Source organism: Anolis carolinensis, chromosome 1 (genome assembly GCF_035594765.1).
Source record: "Anolis carolinensis isolate JA03-04 chromosome 1, rAnoCar3.1.pri, whole genome shotgun sequence".
Taxonomy (NCBI): Eukaryota; Metazoa; Chordata; class Lepidosauria; order Squamata; family Dactyloidae; genus Anolis; species Anolis carolinensis.
The window spans coordinates 368,557,904-368,576,066 of NC_085841.1; the positions used below are offsets into that span (position 1 = coordinate 368,557,904).

The 18,163-nt window shown below is 52.1% G+C and overlaps 1 protein-coding gene across 3 annotated transcripts in view; it reads right to left on the minus strand.

Moving 5' to 3' along the window:
* Nucleotides 1-18,163, minus strand: part of lrfn5 (leucine rich repeat and fibronectin type III domain containing 5) — a 55,414-nt gene that overhangs the window by 11,192 nt on the left and 26,059 nt on the right. For all 3 annotated transcript variants that reach the window (XM_062968748.1, XM_062968747.1, XM_062968746.1), the window contains exon 2: nucleotides 256-1,681. In XM_062968748.1, the coding sequence (XP_062824818.1) occupies nucleotides 256-1,661 (1,406 nt within the window). In that variant the 5' untranslated portion in view covers nucleotides 1,662-1,681. The remainder of the gene's footprint in view (nucleotides 1-255; nucleotides 1,682-18,163) is intronic.

Genomic DNA, 18,163 nt, shown 5'->3' on the forward strand with positions numbered 1-18,163 from the left:
TAAGTCTTTTTAAATGCTATTTGCTCCATCCAACTGCCCTACTCTCACTCCGGTGTATCAAACCCAAGAGACCTTCACTCTCCATACCCAAAGGCATCCAACATTTTTAAGGGAGGCAAAATGGACATGCAGTGAGCCATTCCTTGGGAGGCACCATAGCCCCCCAAGCCCCATGGGGCAAAGGGAGCAAGAGGCAAAAAGATAAGCATTGGCAGGTTCCACTGCTTGTGAGTGGACGTGTTTTGGGATCCCCACCTGTAGACGAGCGAGTCATCATAGGTCCCGTTGTACTGAATCTGGAACATACGTATCCCTGGGATATTCCTCTGGAAGTTGAACCTCAGCAAGACAGTGGAGGCCGTGGCCTCAGCCACCACCACCTTCTTGTCCGGGCTCACTTTGGCCTCCCCATTACTGCTGCCACCGCCACCGCTACTGCTGGCGTTGGAGCCGGACTTGGTGGAGGTGGAGATGTCCGAGGAGCCCGGGTCCGGCTCGTGGATGTGGCTGGTGCTGTTCACAATGTGGGGCAGCTTGATGATGTGGAGATCCACCGACTGGGTGGCCTCCCCGGCTGGGTTGGAAGCAATGCAGGTGAAGTTGCCCGTGTCCTTCACGGTGGTGATGTGGATGTCCAGCGTCCCATTGTCGTAGACCAGCGAGCGGGTGGCGTTGGAAATGAGCTTGTTCTCGGGGGAGATCCAGTGGATGGTGGGCTCGGGGTCCCCGCGGGCCTTGCACCGCAGAGTGGCCCGCTGCCCCTCCAGCACCCGCAGCTCATGGGTGTGTCGCGTGATGAGCGGTGGCTCGCACAGGAACTCCTCCTCGGGCACTGACCAGAAGTAGCGGCCGGAGAGCAGGGCCGGAGAGGCACAGGTCTCCAGGTCGTCCTCGCGGGAGAGGCGCCGCAGCCAGAGCAGCTCACAGTTGCAGTGCAGGGGGTTGCCCCCGAAGCTGAGGGCGAAGGTGGAGGGGCTGATGACCCCCGAGGTGGCCAGGACCTGCGCCCGCTGGAAGAGCGGGTCCGGCGGGAGCTTCTGCAGCTTGTTGGAGGTGACGTCCAGGCGGGTCATCTTGTGCAGGTGGGAGAAGGTGCCCTTGGGGATGTTGTCGATCATGTTGTGGTCCAGGCTGAGGGTGTGGAGGCTGACCATCTTCTCCACGGCGTCCCAGGGGATGGTCTCCAGGTTGTTGTAGGAGAGGTCCAGCTCCTCCAGGGCCAGGACGTCGTCGAAGGCGGTGGAGGAGATCAGGGTCAGCTGGTTGTTGTTCAGGATCAGGTGGTGCAGGTTGGTGAGCCCGCTCAGCATGTCGTGGGTGATCCTGCTCAGCCGGTTGCTGTTCAGGTGCAGGGCCCGCAGGTTGCGCAGGTCGGCGAAGGCGTGGGGCGTGACGAAGCTGATGGTGTTCCGCGACAGGGTCAGGTCCACCAGGCTGGTCATGTTGGCAAAGTCCTTCCGCTTGATGCTGGTGACAAAGTTGTCCGCCAGGCGCAGCTCCACCGTCCGCCGGTCAATGTTGGGCGGGACAAAGAGCAGGCCTTTCTTGGCGCAAAGTGTGGCCAGGTTCGGGGACAGGATCTGGCAGACGCACCGCTTCGGACAGATCTGCGCCTTCACCACTACGCCAATGAGCAGCAGGCACAGGAGCAGTTTTTCCATTGTAGAGCAGGGTCCAGGTCCTGCGGAGGAAGCAGAGGAAGCACATGGAGTTAGGCAGGCAGTGACAGGCGCGCGAAATGCAAAGTTCAGGGCTGTGCAGAGCCCAGGTTCCCTACTGCTTCCCTCCAACTCAAAGTACTCTCCTCTGGGGCTGATTCACTCCCCCCCCCACTCCACCCCATAATATATCAGGCCCCATCCCTGCCTTGTATAAATAGGCCCCTCTGTGGGCACCCGGCTCCGAATTGGTGGCTTCCTTCGCTCCCAGTGAGTCATGCCTTACAAACTCCCCTTATCTTGGGTTATTTTTGAAGAGCAAAACTGTGTTCAGAATGCACACCTCAACAAGAAATGCCAGAATTGTGCATCATGGCCTCAATTTGCTTTTATATAAAAAGCTCAGACTGCCGTGGCAGCGAATGCCTCCCCTTAGCTGTGTGAGCACAAGCACCTTGTCACATAGGAACAGAGTCCCCTCCATCCCATGGGCTGGGTGCCGGGTCTCGCATCACGAGGGAGGGCCCCAGACCCACAGACCACAACCCTCTGCCCCACAACCCTCCTCAGGCCACTCCACCTCCAGCTCACCCTTCCCATCTTTCCATCAGGAAATGCTTTGGTCCCTGGCCCCTTCTGGTTGGCCTTTGCTGCCCTTCCTTTTAAGCTCTATTGAAAAGTGATATTGATTGATTGACTTGACTGATTGATAAGTGCAGATCCAAAGCAGGCACACAATGTCCAGTGAGGCTCCACTGCAGAGGGCTTTCAAGGCTGAAGGATGCTGCTTGACCCCTTTCTAGGCAACACCCTTTATGGTCACGGTGCTCTTGGGCAATGCTTGTCCCAAACTGTGCCCCAACGCAACCCAAGACCCCCTCCCTGGTCAGATGCCCCCAACACACACACACCGGCCACACTGCCTTTGAAGCCCTGGGCAAATGGGGCTCGGCCATGTCCATGATGGGCGGAGCAGCACTGGCTCCAAACAGCTGGAGGAGCCAGTGAAGGGCAAGCCCTGCAAGACGGCAGCTGTGAATGTGGGCAGAGTCCTGTGCAAAGTCTAGTGGGAGCTGGACAGACAGACAGACAGACAGATGGGTAGACCAAGCCCAGAGTCCCATTGCAAGTTTATACCATGGACGTCTTCTTATGGAAACAACTGGACAGTGTGTTGTCGAAGGCTTTCATGGCCAGAATCACAGGGTTGTGTTTTTCCGGGCTGTATGGCCATGTTCCAGAAGCATTCTCTCCTGACGTTTCACCACATCTATGGCAGGCATCCTCAGAGATTATAAGGTAACCTCTGAGGATGCCTGCCACAGATGTGAGCGAAACCTCAGGAGATAATGCTTCTGGAACATGGCCATACAGCCCGGAAAACACTCAACAACCCAACAACTGGGCACTTATGCTCACCGTCAGTTGAGGTTTGCGAAAGCAGAGTGGCACAAGGTTGTTGCACCCTGATGTGCACTGCACATATCTCTATACTGCATGTGGCAGAAGATGTGCACAGAGACACACAAGACATTTAGTTGTGCCCACGACTGCACACTGGCTCCCTTCACTGAGAAGTCGTTACACAACATTGCCATTCGAAGATTGCAGAGCGTAATCAGTGTGTAATTCCACGAGGCCACGGGTGATTTCTGCCAGTTTATGAAGGCCCTGCCCCCTCCCTCCCTCAACTGGCCTTACCCGTTTTGCAAAGATGTGGGGAATGGGGTGCTGCTTCAAAGCCACCCATGAGGCGCGCACAGACCCACTGTGGGGCATTGCTCTTTCCCATGACAGGCGCATCAGAGAGAAGACCAGGAAATGCTCCTAAAAACACATCTATTTTTCACAGCCAGCCTTGCAGCATTGCTGCGGTTTATGCCCTCTGTGAGAGGGAACGTGGGGTGCTTCTTTGCTGGGCACCCAGTCAGTCCCGGGCTCTGCAAGGCCTCGATCCATCCTGCTCCCTTGGGCCATGAACTCAAAGCAGGGGGGCAAGGGAAGGATGCGGCCTCTCCCCAGAACATCCTCCATCAGGACAAACTCCTTTAAGAGCAGGGAATTGCATTAATTCTGGCCATAAGCAAACATGTCCAGGGTGATGCTTAAGCACATTTCTGGGGATTAGGCCTCATGCTTGTTGTGTCAGCGCTGTGCGTCAGCTGGAAAGGGAACATTTCGCCTCTAATCCTCAACTGCAGCGCAACCCAAAGAGGTTCCCCCAGAGCAGGGCCAGGCCCCAAGGAGAGGAATGGATGGTGGGCACCCGGGAGATCCCGGAGCAGAAGCAGGCCTTTGGGGCCAGGGCACGAGCACAATGGGGGAAGGGGCCAGGTTTGGGGGCCTTTGGGAAAAGGGCCCCCTGCCCACCACATCAGAACATTGTCAAAGGAAGATGACGGGCGTGTCTGCAGTGTAGAATGAATGCAGTTTGACCCCACTTGAACTGCCACGGTTCAGTGCTATAGAATCACAGGAGTTGTAGTTTCCAAAGGTCTTAAGCCTTGTTGCAGGCTTTCATGGCCAGAATCACTGGATTGCTGTGAGTTTTTCAGGCAGTATAGCCATGATCTTAGTAGCATTAACATTAGGAGAGAATGCGACTCACCCTGGACATCATTCCACAGGGTTATGTGTAAACCCTGTTAATGTGGGATTTGTGTATTGATAGTGTTTAAATGCAATTTGTGTCTTGGTTTGTATTGCATACTGATTGCATCATCCAGAGTGTACTATAGTCTGGAAAGAGTTAATTGCTGAGAAGCTGTGTTGACCTTGATGTGTGGCTGGAACTGGGGAGTGTCCAGACACAAGTGTGTATGCATTACTGATTGCATCAGTTCTGTTCTGTCTGCCTAGAGTGAGAGTCCCGTGTGTTTGTCTGCAAGTCTGTTAGTCTTTATTACTACTTTCAGTAAAACTTGTATATAGTTTTACCATCGTCTCTGATGTCTCTTCGTTCTGCGTTCCACTGATTCCATCCAACTACTGCTACGCTGTTAATTACTCTGACAAACCCCACTTGCGTAGTTTCCACACACCTCACAACCTCTAGGGATGCTTGCCATAGATGGGGAGAAACGTCAGGAGCGAATGCTTCTGGAACATGGCCAGACAGCCCAGAAAACTCACAGCAACCCAGTCTTTATCCTTCTCTGCCAAAATGCATTCATTGTACAGTGTAGATGCACTCGCTGTTATAGCAGCACCCCTCCCCAATCTGGCAGTGACTCCACCAATAACAGCCATGATAATACAGTTTAGGTTTTCTCCCAAAATTGTCAGGAGTGTTAGACTTGGGAGGGGGGTCTAGAAGGCCCCACTAGCCTTCCCACAAAGCGACCTGGGCCCAGAAGAGTGGCCCAACCGGGGCGAGCGGCTGCCATCCTCTCTGTGCCTCCCTTTAGGCCAGGGCCCCAAATCCAGCCCTGTTTCCGGTGCAGAAGGCAATCCCTTTTTAGTGAGCAGCACTCTCTGTGGGAACACCCTCACGGCAGTCGCTAGAGAGAGATGCTGCCCAGAATGTCCTCCTTCCTCCCTCAGAGGCTCCTCCTTGAGGTCGCCATCCACGGCACCTTCCGCCCATCCTGGGACCCTCCTAAAGCCACAAAGGCCTGGGGGCACTGCCTATTAATGCTGCTAGAACATGGCCATACAGCCCAGAAACCACACAACACCCCATGTTGAAATACTTGAAAGGATGTCACGCTGAGGAGGGGGCAAGCTTGTTTTTCTGTTGACCAGGACACAATGGAGCCATGGGTTCAAACTGCAGAAAAACGAGATTCCAGCTAAACATTAGGGAGACCTTCCTGTTGATTAGAGTTGTTTAATTGTGGGATCCATCAGCGCCTTAGAGTCCGGTGCAGTTCTCCTTCCTTCTCTGGAGGTTTTCAAACAGGGTCTGCATATGAGCATCTGTCAGGAGGGCTTGGATGATGTTTTCTTGCATGGCAGGAAGGGGCTGGGCTGGGTGGCCCTTGGGGCCACTTCCAACTCCAGGATTCTAGGCTTCTCTGATTCAGCAGAGCTTTGCTGTGAGGAGAAGCCAGGCTGGTGTTCTTTCAAGTTGCCCCAGTCCCCGTCCCCAGTGAGACCCCTGCACTAACTGGAAGCCGAGAGAGAGAGAGAGAGAGGCCTTTCCAAATGGTGCCTGGGAGGGCCAGGGCAGCGGGGAGGGGGCTGAAACAGGTGGCCAGGCTGACCCACAGAGTGAGGCTTCGCGTGGCTGCCTTTATTTATTCCCAGGTGCTTTGAATGTCTTTGCCACTCAGCTCAGAGAATCGCAGAGCCAAAGACGAACCCCAAGAGCATCTCAGTCCCGAGTCTGGCACAGTAGAGCCCCAGCTCCAGAGGCCCCGAGAAGCGGGCACCCAAGCCACCTCTGAAGGCCTCCAAAGATGGGGAGAGCAGACCACGTTCTCAGGGAGGGAGGGACGTGGCCCTCGCCCTCAGTGTGTTATTCCTAAGACTTTGCCTGGGATTATAGGGACCATAAGCTAGAAAATAGTAAACTTTTGCCTAACATAGCTTTGCTTCTGCATATATCATATAGCCTTTATATAGACAAAATAAGCACTTTGTATGAACCAAAGTAATATGTGCAACACGGGGCCTATGCCCCTCCCTTCCTATGAGCTGGTGCCTCCCTTCAGGAAGTTCCAGAGAGAGAAGAAAGCTCAGAGGAAATAAGTTAGGTCATTGGTATCACTTGTGCCAAAATAGATGTGGAAGGTGGGGAAGATCCTCAGCCATTGGTCAATTCTAGATAAGCCGAAAGATAAATTATTTGTTTGCTACGCATATGTTGGGATGGCCATTTGCATGGTACGGACCCACAAAATGTAGGTACCTACGGCTGTTTTGCCTTATCATCAGCTGTGATAATAAAAGGCTTGTTTTATTGCTCTCCTGGAATTCTCTCCTTTACTCCCCCTCTGGGCTAGTCTCAACAGGATCTCTTTATCTTGACTTTCTTGGGATTCAAGTCCTGCCTTCCGGGGGAGCAGAAAGGGAGCTCCCCGCACCTTGCACAAGAGGGCAGCCCCTCCGGGACTGGGAGGGCGGCTATCAGGAAAGCCTTCTGTGGCCGGAGCGGCCAGAGCAGCCCACGCAACCACGCAACCCACGTCATGCTCCACAAACAAGCACACCACCACATGCACACTAACACCTAGGACACATGTCACTGTGCACACCTGCAAACGTTCACAACTATGTGCAATGGCACCACGTGCACAACTCTGCTTCCACAAAGTTGAACTAGGTTCAACCTCACCCGTAAAGCCTGCAGGGAAGATGCTGAGGGCATCAAAAGAGGGTTGGACTAGATGGCACCTGGCGCTCCTTCCCACCTAAGACCCCCTCAGTGAGGCAAAGAGGGATCCCACTTCCACGCTCTTTCTTTGGGGGAAGGAGCAGCCTTCATTCGGAGCCGCTCGCTCTGATCTTCCTTTGTTACGTTTCGGAGAAGGTAATGGATCCAGCTTTAAGAGATTATAAGCTTACTTTAATACGTTTGCTCAGAATCCAGATTCCATCGTTAAGCCAGGAAAGGCAAAGAAGTGCTTGCTCCCTTTGTTCTTGTTGCTGTTGTTGCTGTGCGCCTGGTCCAGCGGATGGTGGGTCTCCCTTGGCCAGATCTGTCCACCAAGGCCTTCCTTCCTCCAAAGAGGCTGAGAGAGTGTGGCCAGACAGCAGCCTTCAATGGCTGAGTGGGGTTTGGACCTGGCCCTCCAACGCACTGGTCTCCTAAAGGAGCCCCAAATGGGACCAGGGCTGAAAGGAGGGGGACCAAGAGACAGCACTCCTGCCTCATGTAGGATTCCCTGCAGCCCCCCCCCCCCCCATTCCTAGCATTGCAGACACTGTGGGGATGGGACTCCTTTGCACCCCAAACTCCTCCCTGTGCTACGTCTGCACCCACATAACTCATTCGCTGCCCCTTCTTCTCTATGTTGTTTTTATATTTTGCTATATTGTATTGTCCTGGGCATGGCCCCATGTAAGCCGCCCCGAGTCCCCGTTGGGGAGATGGTGGCGGGGTATAAATAAAGTATTATTATTATTATTATTATTCTCCTTTTCTGGAAGCCTGTGGTCTTCCGATTGGCTCAGCACAAAGGTATAGTTTTCTTCATTATCTCAATCTGAGGAATTAGAGGAAAATACTTGGGCGGGGGGGGGGGGGGGCGTGGTTGAGTTCATATTTGGGAGGAGGAATCATTTTCACCCTTGTGAAAGTTAAACTCTTGTGCTGCAGAACTGCTGACCTGAAGGTAAACAGTTTGAATCCTCCGTACAGGGTGAGCTCCCACTGTTAGCCCTATTATTATTATTATTATTATTATTATTATTATTATTATTATTATTATTATTAGCGACATTTATATCCCGCCCTTCTCACCCCGAAGGGGACTCAGGGCGCTTTACAAGAGTATATACATACAATATATATTATAGGACTATATTGCAATATTATTAGTAATATTGCATGTAATATAAATATTACATTTATGATACTGAACTGCATGTCTTAAAAAAGGACTGTTTCACATTGCTGGTGGCAACACTAGGCATCACTGGGCAGCTGTGAAGGTCCTAGCACTCTGCCATATCCCATCATTGATGCCTGTTCTGGTTCCCATGTTCTGGGCACTGCTAGGAGTTTGATCCAAAGAAACTTTGACATAGCATCACTTTGGGGAATTTACATAGCATCACTAGTTCCTGCCAACCTAGCAGTTCGAAAACATGCGAATGTGAGTAGATCAATAGGTACCGCTTCAGCGGGAAAAGACAAAAATGCCGGCCACACAACCAGGAGGTGTCTAAAAACAACGCAGCTTGGAAATAGAGATGAGCATTTTCCCTAGAGCCGGAAATGAAAGGAGAAGCCTTTGCCGTTGTCTGTGTATTTGTGTCTCATTGTATGTCATTGTAACAAGGCCTGTGTCAGTGTATATGCTGTAATTTGCTCTGAGTCCCCTCGGGAAGAAGGGCGGAATATAAATAAAGTGTTGTTGTTATAGTTGTTGTTGTTGTTGTTGTTATTCCCTTTGGAAGGCTGAGGAGGGGAAGAGGAATGGGAAAAATCAGCACGAATCCTGGGAATTGTAGTTTAGTGAGGGTCCGGAACTGTTTCTGGGCCCTCCAGGGCTTAAGCGGCTGAAGGGGAAAAGGAAAGGGCCTGAGGCTGTTAGGAATGGTGGGAGTTGCAGTCCAAAACACCTGAAGGGATCTATCTACACCCCCTCCCCAATACATACCTGCAGGAAGACCCCCCCCCCTTTCAAGATAAAGAAGCCCCTCTGAACACGCAATTAACGCCTCTGCGCTTTCAAGTGGCCCAATTTGAATTCTGATTAGTGATTAGCATAATAGTATTAATTCCAGATACCAGCACACTCCACTGACTTGATATTAATTTGCAGTGGCCTATGCATTTTTAATACGTTTTCAGAGGTTTCCTTTCCCTCCCCCTCTTTCCTTCCAGTTTTTAATTGCGATGATGACACAGAGCAGCGTTAATGTGTATGTTGGGGGGAGGGGTAATGCAGGCTTTGAAGCCAAGAGCCCCCCTCCCCACTCACTGGGGATGCCACAGCCCCCTCCTCAAAAGGGGATGGGGTGCTCCAGGCATTTGGGGGAGGGGTCTTACAGGAGCGGAAAGAGGGGTCTTCCAAATTGATCCCATTCCCGATTCATGGCTATGGGGAGGGGAGCAGAAGCCTTGGGGGTGATCTTTGGGCAGGCCTGGGGCCCACAGGAAGTGCCCCCATCAAGACTCAGTAGGTGTTCTCTTCCTTTGAAGCTCACTAAAATGATGAAGAGTCTGGAGAACAACCCCTATGAGGAGTGGCTTAAAGAGCTGGGCATGTTTAGCCCGAGGAAGAGAAGGCTGAGAGACAGGAGACATAATGAGGGCCAGGGATCAAGATGTGAATGAGGGGGAGTCCTAGGGAGGAGGGAGCAAGCTTATTTTCTGCTGCCTTGGAGACTAGGACGCAATGGAAGAATGGCTTCAAACTACAGGAAGGAAAGGACAGTCTACCTGAACATAGAATCCTAGAATCCTAGAATAGTAGAGTTGGAAGAGACCTCATGGGCCATCCAGTCCAACCCCCCGCTAAGATGCAGGAAATCGCATTCAAAGCACCCCTGACAGATGGCCATCCAGCCTCTGCTTAAAAGCCTCCAAGGAAGGAGCCTCCACCACAGTCCGCGGCAGAGAGTTCCACTGTCGAACAGCCCTTCTCACAGTGAGGAAGTTCTTCCTGATGTTCAGGTGGAATCTCCTTTCCTGTAGTTTGAAGCCCTTGTTCCCTTGTGTCCTAGTCTGCAGGGCAGCAGAAAGGAAGCTCCCTCCCTCCTCCCTATGACTTCCCTTCATGTATTTGTACATGGCTCTCATGTCTCCTCTCAGCCTTCTCTTCTGCAGGCTAAACATGCCCAGCTCTTTAAGCCGCTCCTCATAGGGCTTGTTCTCCAGACCCTTAATCATTTTAGTCGCCCTCCTCTGGACGCTTTCCAGCTTGTCAACATCTCCCTTCAACTGCGGTGCCCAGAATTGGACACAGTGTGATTCCAGGTGTGGTCTGACCAAGGCAGAATAGAATAAGGGGGAGCAGGACTTCCCTGGATCTAGACGCTATTCCCCTATTGATGCAGGACAGAATCCCGTTGGCTTTTTTAGCAGCCGCATCACATTGTTGGCTCATGTTTAACTTGTTGTCCACGAGGACTCCAAGGTCTTTTTCACACACACTGCTGTCAAGCCAGGCATCGTCCCCCATTCTGTATCTTTGATTTCCATTTTTTCTGCCGAAGTGAAGTATCTTGCATTTGTCCCTGTTGAACTTCATTTTGTTAGTTTCGGCCCATCTCTCTAGTCTGTCAAGATCGTTTTGAATTCTGCTCCTGTCTTCTGGAGTGTTGCCTATCCCTCCCAGTTTTGTGTCGTCTGCAAACTTGATGATCGTGCCTTCTAACCCTTCGTCTAAGTCGTTAATAAAGATGTTGAACAGAACCAGGCCCAGGACGGAGCCCTGCGGCACTCCACTTGTCACTTCTTTCCATGATGAAGACGACGCATTGGTGAGCACCCTTTGGGTTCGTTCGCTTAGCCAATTACAGATCCACCTAACCGTAGTTTTGTCTAGCCCACATTTTACTAGTTCGTGGAACTTCCTCATTGTGTGAGAGAGAGCTGTTCAGCAGTGGAACTCTCTGCCTTGGGAGTCCAGTGAAGGTTCCTTCTTTGAAGGCTTTGAAGCAGAGGCTGGGTGGCCATCTGTCGGGGGTGATTTGAATGAGATTTTCCTGCTTCTTGGCAGAATGGGGTTGGACTGGGTGGCCCACCAGGTCTCTTCCAACTCTAGGATTCTATTATTCAGCTTAGATGGACATTTGTCAGAAGGGCTCTGATGGTGTTCTCCTGCCTAGTAGAAGAGGGTTGGACTGGATGGCCTCTGGGGTCCCTCCCACTCTCAATATTCCAGGATGGCCACGTCCAGCCCCTGCTTCAAAATCTCCAGAGAAGGAAGGAGATCCCTCTGGACTCCAAGGCAGAAGCAGATTCCACTGCCAACACAGGAAGTTCTTCCGAATGGTTAGGTGGAATCTCTTTCACCTTATTTATTTATTTATTTATTTACAGCATTTATATTCTGCCCTTCCCACCCCGAAGGGGACTCAGGGCGGATCACATTACACATATAGGCAAACATTCAATGCCTTTTAACATAGAACAAAGACAAGACAAACATGGCTCCAAGCAGGCCTCGAACTCATGACCTCCCAGTCAGAGAGATTCATTGCAGTGATTCATTGCAGCTGCTCTCCAGCCTGCGCCACAGCTGGAGCCTTGAGCTGGAATCCATGTCTCTTTGTGTCCCAGTCTCTGGAGCAGGAGAAAACAGTCCTCGCCTCCTTCTCTGCAATAGGACACTCTTCCAACATGGTTCCCACGCCCCGTCTTTCAGCCTCCTCTTCTCCAAGCTCCCTCCGCGACTCCTCATAAGGATTCATATTCTCCAAACCTTTCACGCTTTGGACACCCTCCACCTGGTCCATACCCATATCTTGAATGGCTTTGCCCAGAACTGGACACAGTTAGGATTCCAGGTGAGATCTGACCAAAGCAGACCATGACTTCCCTCAGTCTGAATGGCACCCTCCTATAGACGCAGCCTGGCCCCGTCCCCGGGGCTGTCCTCCGGTGCAACCCGCAAAAGGGTGTCTTTGTATGTATCCGTGTATGTGTATCCCAGCTTTTCACCAAATCGGAAACGCAGGCACGCAGACAGAGCGCAGCAAAGCAACACAAGGGAGAACAAACGGTCTTGCCGCCATGGCAACGCCACCCGCCTCCTGTCTCTCTCTGGCAATTTGGGCAAAAATGGAGGCGGTGGGGATCAGTCAGGCTTCTCTCTGGCCCAAAAGGCACAGTATGTGTATACTTATACATATACTGGTGGCAAAGTGTGTTAAGGCACTGAGCTGCTGAACTTGTGGACCAAAAGGTCCCAGGTTCAAATCCCGGGAGCGGAATGAGCGCCCGCTGCTAGCCCCAGCTCCTGCCAACCTAGCAGTTCGAAAACATGCCAATGTGAGTAGATTAATAGATACCGCTCCGGCGGGAAGGTAATGGCGCTCCATGCAGTCATGCCGGCCACATGACCTGGAGATGTCTATGGACAACGCCAGCTCTTCGGCTTAGAAATGGAGATGAGCACCAACCTCCAGAGTTGGTCACGACTAGACTTAACATCAGGGGAAACCTTTACCTATACATAGATCACACACACACATATATACATACATTGTTTGTAAAGAGCTTTGATAGGGCAAAATATTGTAAGACTATCCTGGTGTAGGATCAGGAGGTTTTCTTCCAAACAGGATACACATGGATTGCTGTGAGTTTGCTGGGCTGCCTGGCCTTGTTCCAGAAGCATTCTCTCCTGATGTTTCACCTGCATCCTCAGGGGTTGTGAGGTCTCTTAAAACTGGGCAAGAGGGATTTATATGTCTGTGGAAAGTCTAATCAAGGTGGCCAACGCTAGATTCACACTTGCCTCCAGCAGACACGAGTTCTTTCTCTCTCCCGCCCTGGACATCATTCCACAGGGATATAAACCCCTCTTGCCAATCGTCAACAAATCTCATAACCTCTGAGGATGCATGCCACGGATGTGGGCGAAACATCAGGAGAGAATGCTGCTCGAACATGGCCACACAGACCGGAAAACTGACAGCAACTTAGTGATTCCGGCCAGGAAAGCCTTCGACAACAGGATACACATGCTTTACTCTTCTCAGAAGGCGTAAATACAATTGTTAATGGGTGGCTTTATATACCAATATTGATGTTATATGTGTACACTTTGGAAATAATAAAATATTGCTATAAAAACAAAAAGAAAAACCCCAGAAGGTGCAGAACCCCCCCCCTCCATCTCCCCCCCCCCCCCCGCCCCTTCACAGTGGTACCTTCTTGTCTCCATCGGTTGCACTAAAGGTTGTGCCAAAGGGAAGAGCGGTTCCTATGGGGCGGCTCCAGGTGTGTCCCAATGGGGAGCTTCCCAGGTGCCTCCCAGGTGAGTGTGCCGGAATGAAGGTGGGGGGGGGGGGGTCCCAGAGGAGGATGCCAGCCCTGTGCAGGAAGGAGAAGGGGGCCAGGCTAGGCCGGACCCTCCAGCCCCAGACTATGGATGGCAGGGAGGGAGCCAAGGCTCTAGGGGCTCATGGGGGGGGGGGGTGAGGAGGAGGAGGAGGGGGGGAGCAAGGACTGGATCTGGATTAACAGCGAAGGCATTACTGGAATAAGACTGTGTCACTGTTACACAACCGAACATCACAAAACCCTCCCAGGCGCCACAAAGGGGATTCTGAAGGAGTGACTTAAGACATTGTGGATTAGCCAAGAAGAGAGAGAGAGAGAGATGCAAGACCCCACACGTGTCCCAGGGCTGAAAGGAAGTCATTGTGCAAATGTCATGCGCAAGCCCATGCAAACCAGGATGTGAACGTCTGCACCCGTCCCACTGGCCTCTGGAGAGAATGCTGCTCCTACAATTCAGATGGGGCCGGGAACGGGGTCCGTCCTGCAGTTACACCAAGGGCTACACCTCCGAGTCCTGTTTCAGACTGTGCAGAGCAAGGCCCATCTCCCCAAGCGCCAGCCCCGTCCCCCAGCCCAGCCTTGTTCCTCGTGAGCACCATTCACCCCCCAAAGCCCCCGGTCTAACCCCTCCAGACCTGGACAGAGCTGGGGATGACCCGAATTGCAGCCGGTGCCAGAACACCTCACACCGGGAACATGTCTCTGACGCAAGGCGATTTCCATGCCCTGGATGTCAAGGCTTAGCCCTCCACACAAACGCTGACACCTGGGAAACCCATAATCCTCAAAGAGCCAATGAACCAGAAGTCCCTGATGACCAATGCCACTGGAGGCCCTCCTCATCGCAAAGGGCCCAGGGAGGCCGCACACTTCCACAATGCTGGGCAGATGGGGAGATGCGCTGGGCCCCTGGGAGCCCTGCTTCCTGTGTTTCCAATGCTCCCAAAGGGACCCAGGTCCTCCCTCCCCTTTGGAGAGAAAGACAGGAGGGACCCAACGCTCCTCTTTAGTGGGAAGGGGCCGAACACAGCCAGTACCCCACTCCATACACACAACAGGACACAGCGCTTGGAGACACCACTTTCCACAAGCAACTTCCTGAGGAATAGCTTAAGCAGCTGAGGGGGAAAAGGAAGGGACCTGAGGCTGTTAGGAATTCTGGGAGTTGAAATCCAAAACACCTGGAGAGCCAAAGACCACATGAGGCATGTAGTCCAACCCCCTGCCATGCAGGGAAAGCACAATCAAGACAGATGGCTACCAGTAGCCAGCCTGCCTGCCTTCCTTCCTTCCTTCCTTCCTTCCTTCCTTCCTTCCTTCCTTCCTTCCTTCCTTCCCAGTTCTGTTTAACATCTTTATTAACAACTTAGACGAAGGGTTAGAAGGCACGATCATCAAGTTCGCAGACGACACCAAACTGGGAGGGAGAGCCAACACTCCAGAAGACAGGAGCAGAATTCAAAACGATCTTGACAGACTAGAGAGATGGGCCGAAACTAACAAAATGAAGTTCAACAGGGACAAATGCAAGATACTTCACTTCGGCAGAAAAAATGGAATGCAAAGATACAGATTGGGGAACGATGCCTGGCTAGACAGCAGTACATGTGAAAAAGACCTTGGAGTCCTCGTGGACAACAAGTTAAACATGAGCCAACAATGTGATGCGGCTGCTAAGAAAGCCAACGGGATTCTGTCCTGCATCAAGAGGGGAATAGCGTCTAGATCCAGGGAAGTCCTGCTCCCCCTTATTCTATTCTGCCTTGGTCAGACCACACCTGGAATCACACTGGGTCCAATTCTGGGCACCACAGTTGAAGGGAGATGTTGACAAGCTGGAAAGCGTCCAGAGGAGGGAAACTAAAATGATTAAGGGTCTGGAGAACAAGCCCTATGAGGAGCGGCTTAAAGAGCTGGGCATGTTTAGCCTGCAGAAGAGAAGGCTGAGAGGAGACATGATAGCCATGTACAAATACGTGAAGGGAAGTCCTAGGGAGGAGGGAGCAAGCTTGTTTTCTGCTGCCCTGCAGACTAGGACGCAATGGAACAACGGCTTCAAACTACAGGAAAGGAGATTCCACCTGAACATCAGGAAGAACTTCCTCACGGTGAGAAGGGATGTTCGGCACTGGAACTCTCTCCCCGGGGCTGTGGTGGAGGCTCCTTCCTTGGAGGCTTTTAAGCAGAGGCTGGATGGCCATCTGTCGGGGGTGCTTTGAATGCGATTTCCTGCTTCTTGGCAGGGGGTTGGACGGGATGGCCCATGAGGTCTCTTCCAACTCTACTATTCTATGATTCTATGATTCCTTCCTTCCTCCATCCCTTCCCTCCTTCCTTCCTTCCCTCCTTCCTTCCTTCCTTCCTTCCTTCCCCAGTTTGCAGGCAAGAATACCATTGGGAAGCAGTCCTTGCTGAAGTCAAAGCTCTCTCCTCCTTCCGCAACATCTGCCCTTCTCCTGCCTGCTGGGACCTCTCTTGCTCCCAGAAACCCCCAAAGACCCTTCCCTCTGGCTCTGAGACCTTTGGGTTCCTTCACCCGCGAGTTCCTTCCATGCTCTCAGGTGCAGCCCACCTGGCCCTGGGAGATGTGTCCTCCTTTCCCCCCTCAGAGCCCTGCTTTCCTTCCTTTTGGGAGGAGGCCCAGGAGGAGACGGAGGCACGGAGAGGCCTGGCCTCCTTTCCCTCTTCCTCCGCCTTCCTTGCACAGCAGCAGCAGCCTCACCGTTTCCTTGTTCTTCCCTTTGCTCTAAACACACAGAAAGCCCTTTTCGTTATTTTTAGCTTTTCCACTGAGCTGAGTGCGTTCTGAGTTACAGCTTTTGTGGCTTTCTCTGAATGAGACCCACGGAGGCCCCTGTTTCCTCGAGGGGCTGGGAGCGTAGAGGAGGACAAGGCCTCTCTTTAGCGGCTCAGGGCCTGGCTTGTGTCAGGGTCGCAGGTCCGGCCATGTTTTCCAACCATGCTTTGTATACCTGATGACGTGATGCACCACATTCTCGGGTGAGACCAGAATTGCTTATCAAACGCAACTAGATTCATAGCTGGATGTGCAGAGAGAGGGGGAAACTAATGACTAGGAGCTGCCAGGGCCATTTTTTGGTGGGAGAAAGAGCACAAAGGGGGGAAAGAAGGAGAGAAAAGCCCCTCCCCGTAGATGACTAGGACACAATGGAGCCACGGATTCAAACTGCAGGAGAGGAGATTCCACCTCAACATTAGGAAGAAATTCCTGATAGTCAGAGCTGTTTGGCAGTGGAATATGGAAATCAGTGATGGAAATATGCTGCCTTGGAGTCCAGTGGAGTCTTCTTCTCTGGAGGTTCTTAAGCAGGAGCTGGATGCCCATCTGTCGGGAGGACTTGGATGATGTCCCTGTCAGGATTGGACTGGAGGACCCTTGGGGTTCCTTCTGACTCTGTGATTCTAACTCTGTTATCTACTGACCACAGCAAGTGGGCCTCGCTCTTGCCACAGGAGGACCCTTCTGACTCTAAGACCCCCTCCGGCATTGCCTGGATCACCAAGAAAGGGTTTGATACTGTGAGATACAAAGGCCACCTCAGGGCAGAGCTGGCTTGCAAAGGTTCTCTTCCTGGGAAGAAGGAACCACAAATGGACTAGGAAAGCCAGACCAAGGCATCAAAAGTGGTGTGAAGAGAGGCCACCAACTGGCCTCATGACCTTGACCCACCGTTGGTACGAGAGGCATGGACTCCCCCCTATGATGCCCCAGCTCCACTGGCTGCAGATAAGTTTCCAGTCCCAATTCAAAGTGCAGGTAATCACCTATAAGGCCTTAAATTGTCCGGGCCCTGCCTATCTTCGTGACCGGATCCCCCCCCCCCCCCATGTACCTGTGCAAGCGTTAAGATCTGCCAGGGAGGCCCTTCTTGCGATCCTGCCACCATTGCAAGCACGTTTGGTGGGGACGAGGGAGAGGCCTTCCTTCTCGGTGGTGGCCCCCCGGCTCTGAAACACCCTTCCCAGGGAGATTAGGCAAGCCCTCACCATGTCCTCCTTCCAGAGGGAATTGAAGACTTTGATGTTTAGCCAAGCCTTTGAGCCCAACGGTCTGCAATGAGGATACAGCACCGCAATTTCATCCCATTCCCTTGTTCCTTCGCTACAACTTGCACCATCCCTTTCCTTTCTTCTTGTTTACAGTTGGCCATGTTTTTACGACAGATGACACTTTAGGTTATTGGCGCTGTTATGAGTTCAAATTGTTGTTTTATATACTTGTGGTTTTATTTTGTATTGTAAGGTAAAGGTAAAGGTTTCCCCTGACGTTAAGTCCAGTCATGTCTGACTCTGGGGGTTGGTGCTCATCTCCATTTCTAAGCCAAAGAGCCGGCGTTGTCCGTAGACACCTCCAAGGTCATGTGGCCGGCATGACTGCATGGAGCACCGTTACCTTCCCGCCGGAGCGGTACCTATTGATCTACTCACATTGGCATGTTTTCGAACTGCTAGGTTGGCAGGAGCTGGGGCTAACAGCGGGTGCTCATGCCGCTCCCAGGGTTTGAACCTGAGACCATTCGGTCTCCAGCTCAGTGCTTTATGCACTTCACCACCGGGGCTCAGAATTTTGTCTTGTACTGTCTTCTTTATTTTGTGTGTTATTTTAGGCACCTTGTGCCATATGTAAGCTGTCCCGAGTCCCTTCGGGGAGATGGAGGCGGGGGACAAAAATAAAGTTATTATTATATTATTATTCCTCTGCTCAAGGAGACCTTCCTTGCTGTGACAGGCAAGGTTGTGCTCCAAGCCGAGCAAAGGCAGACAAACAGGCCATTATTGTCCTTGTGGGTCAGAACGCATTAGATCCGGTTGGCACTCTGCATTGGTCTCAGTGTCACGTTCCTGCTTGAATCCCGAG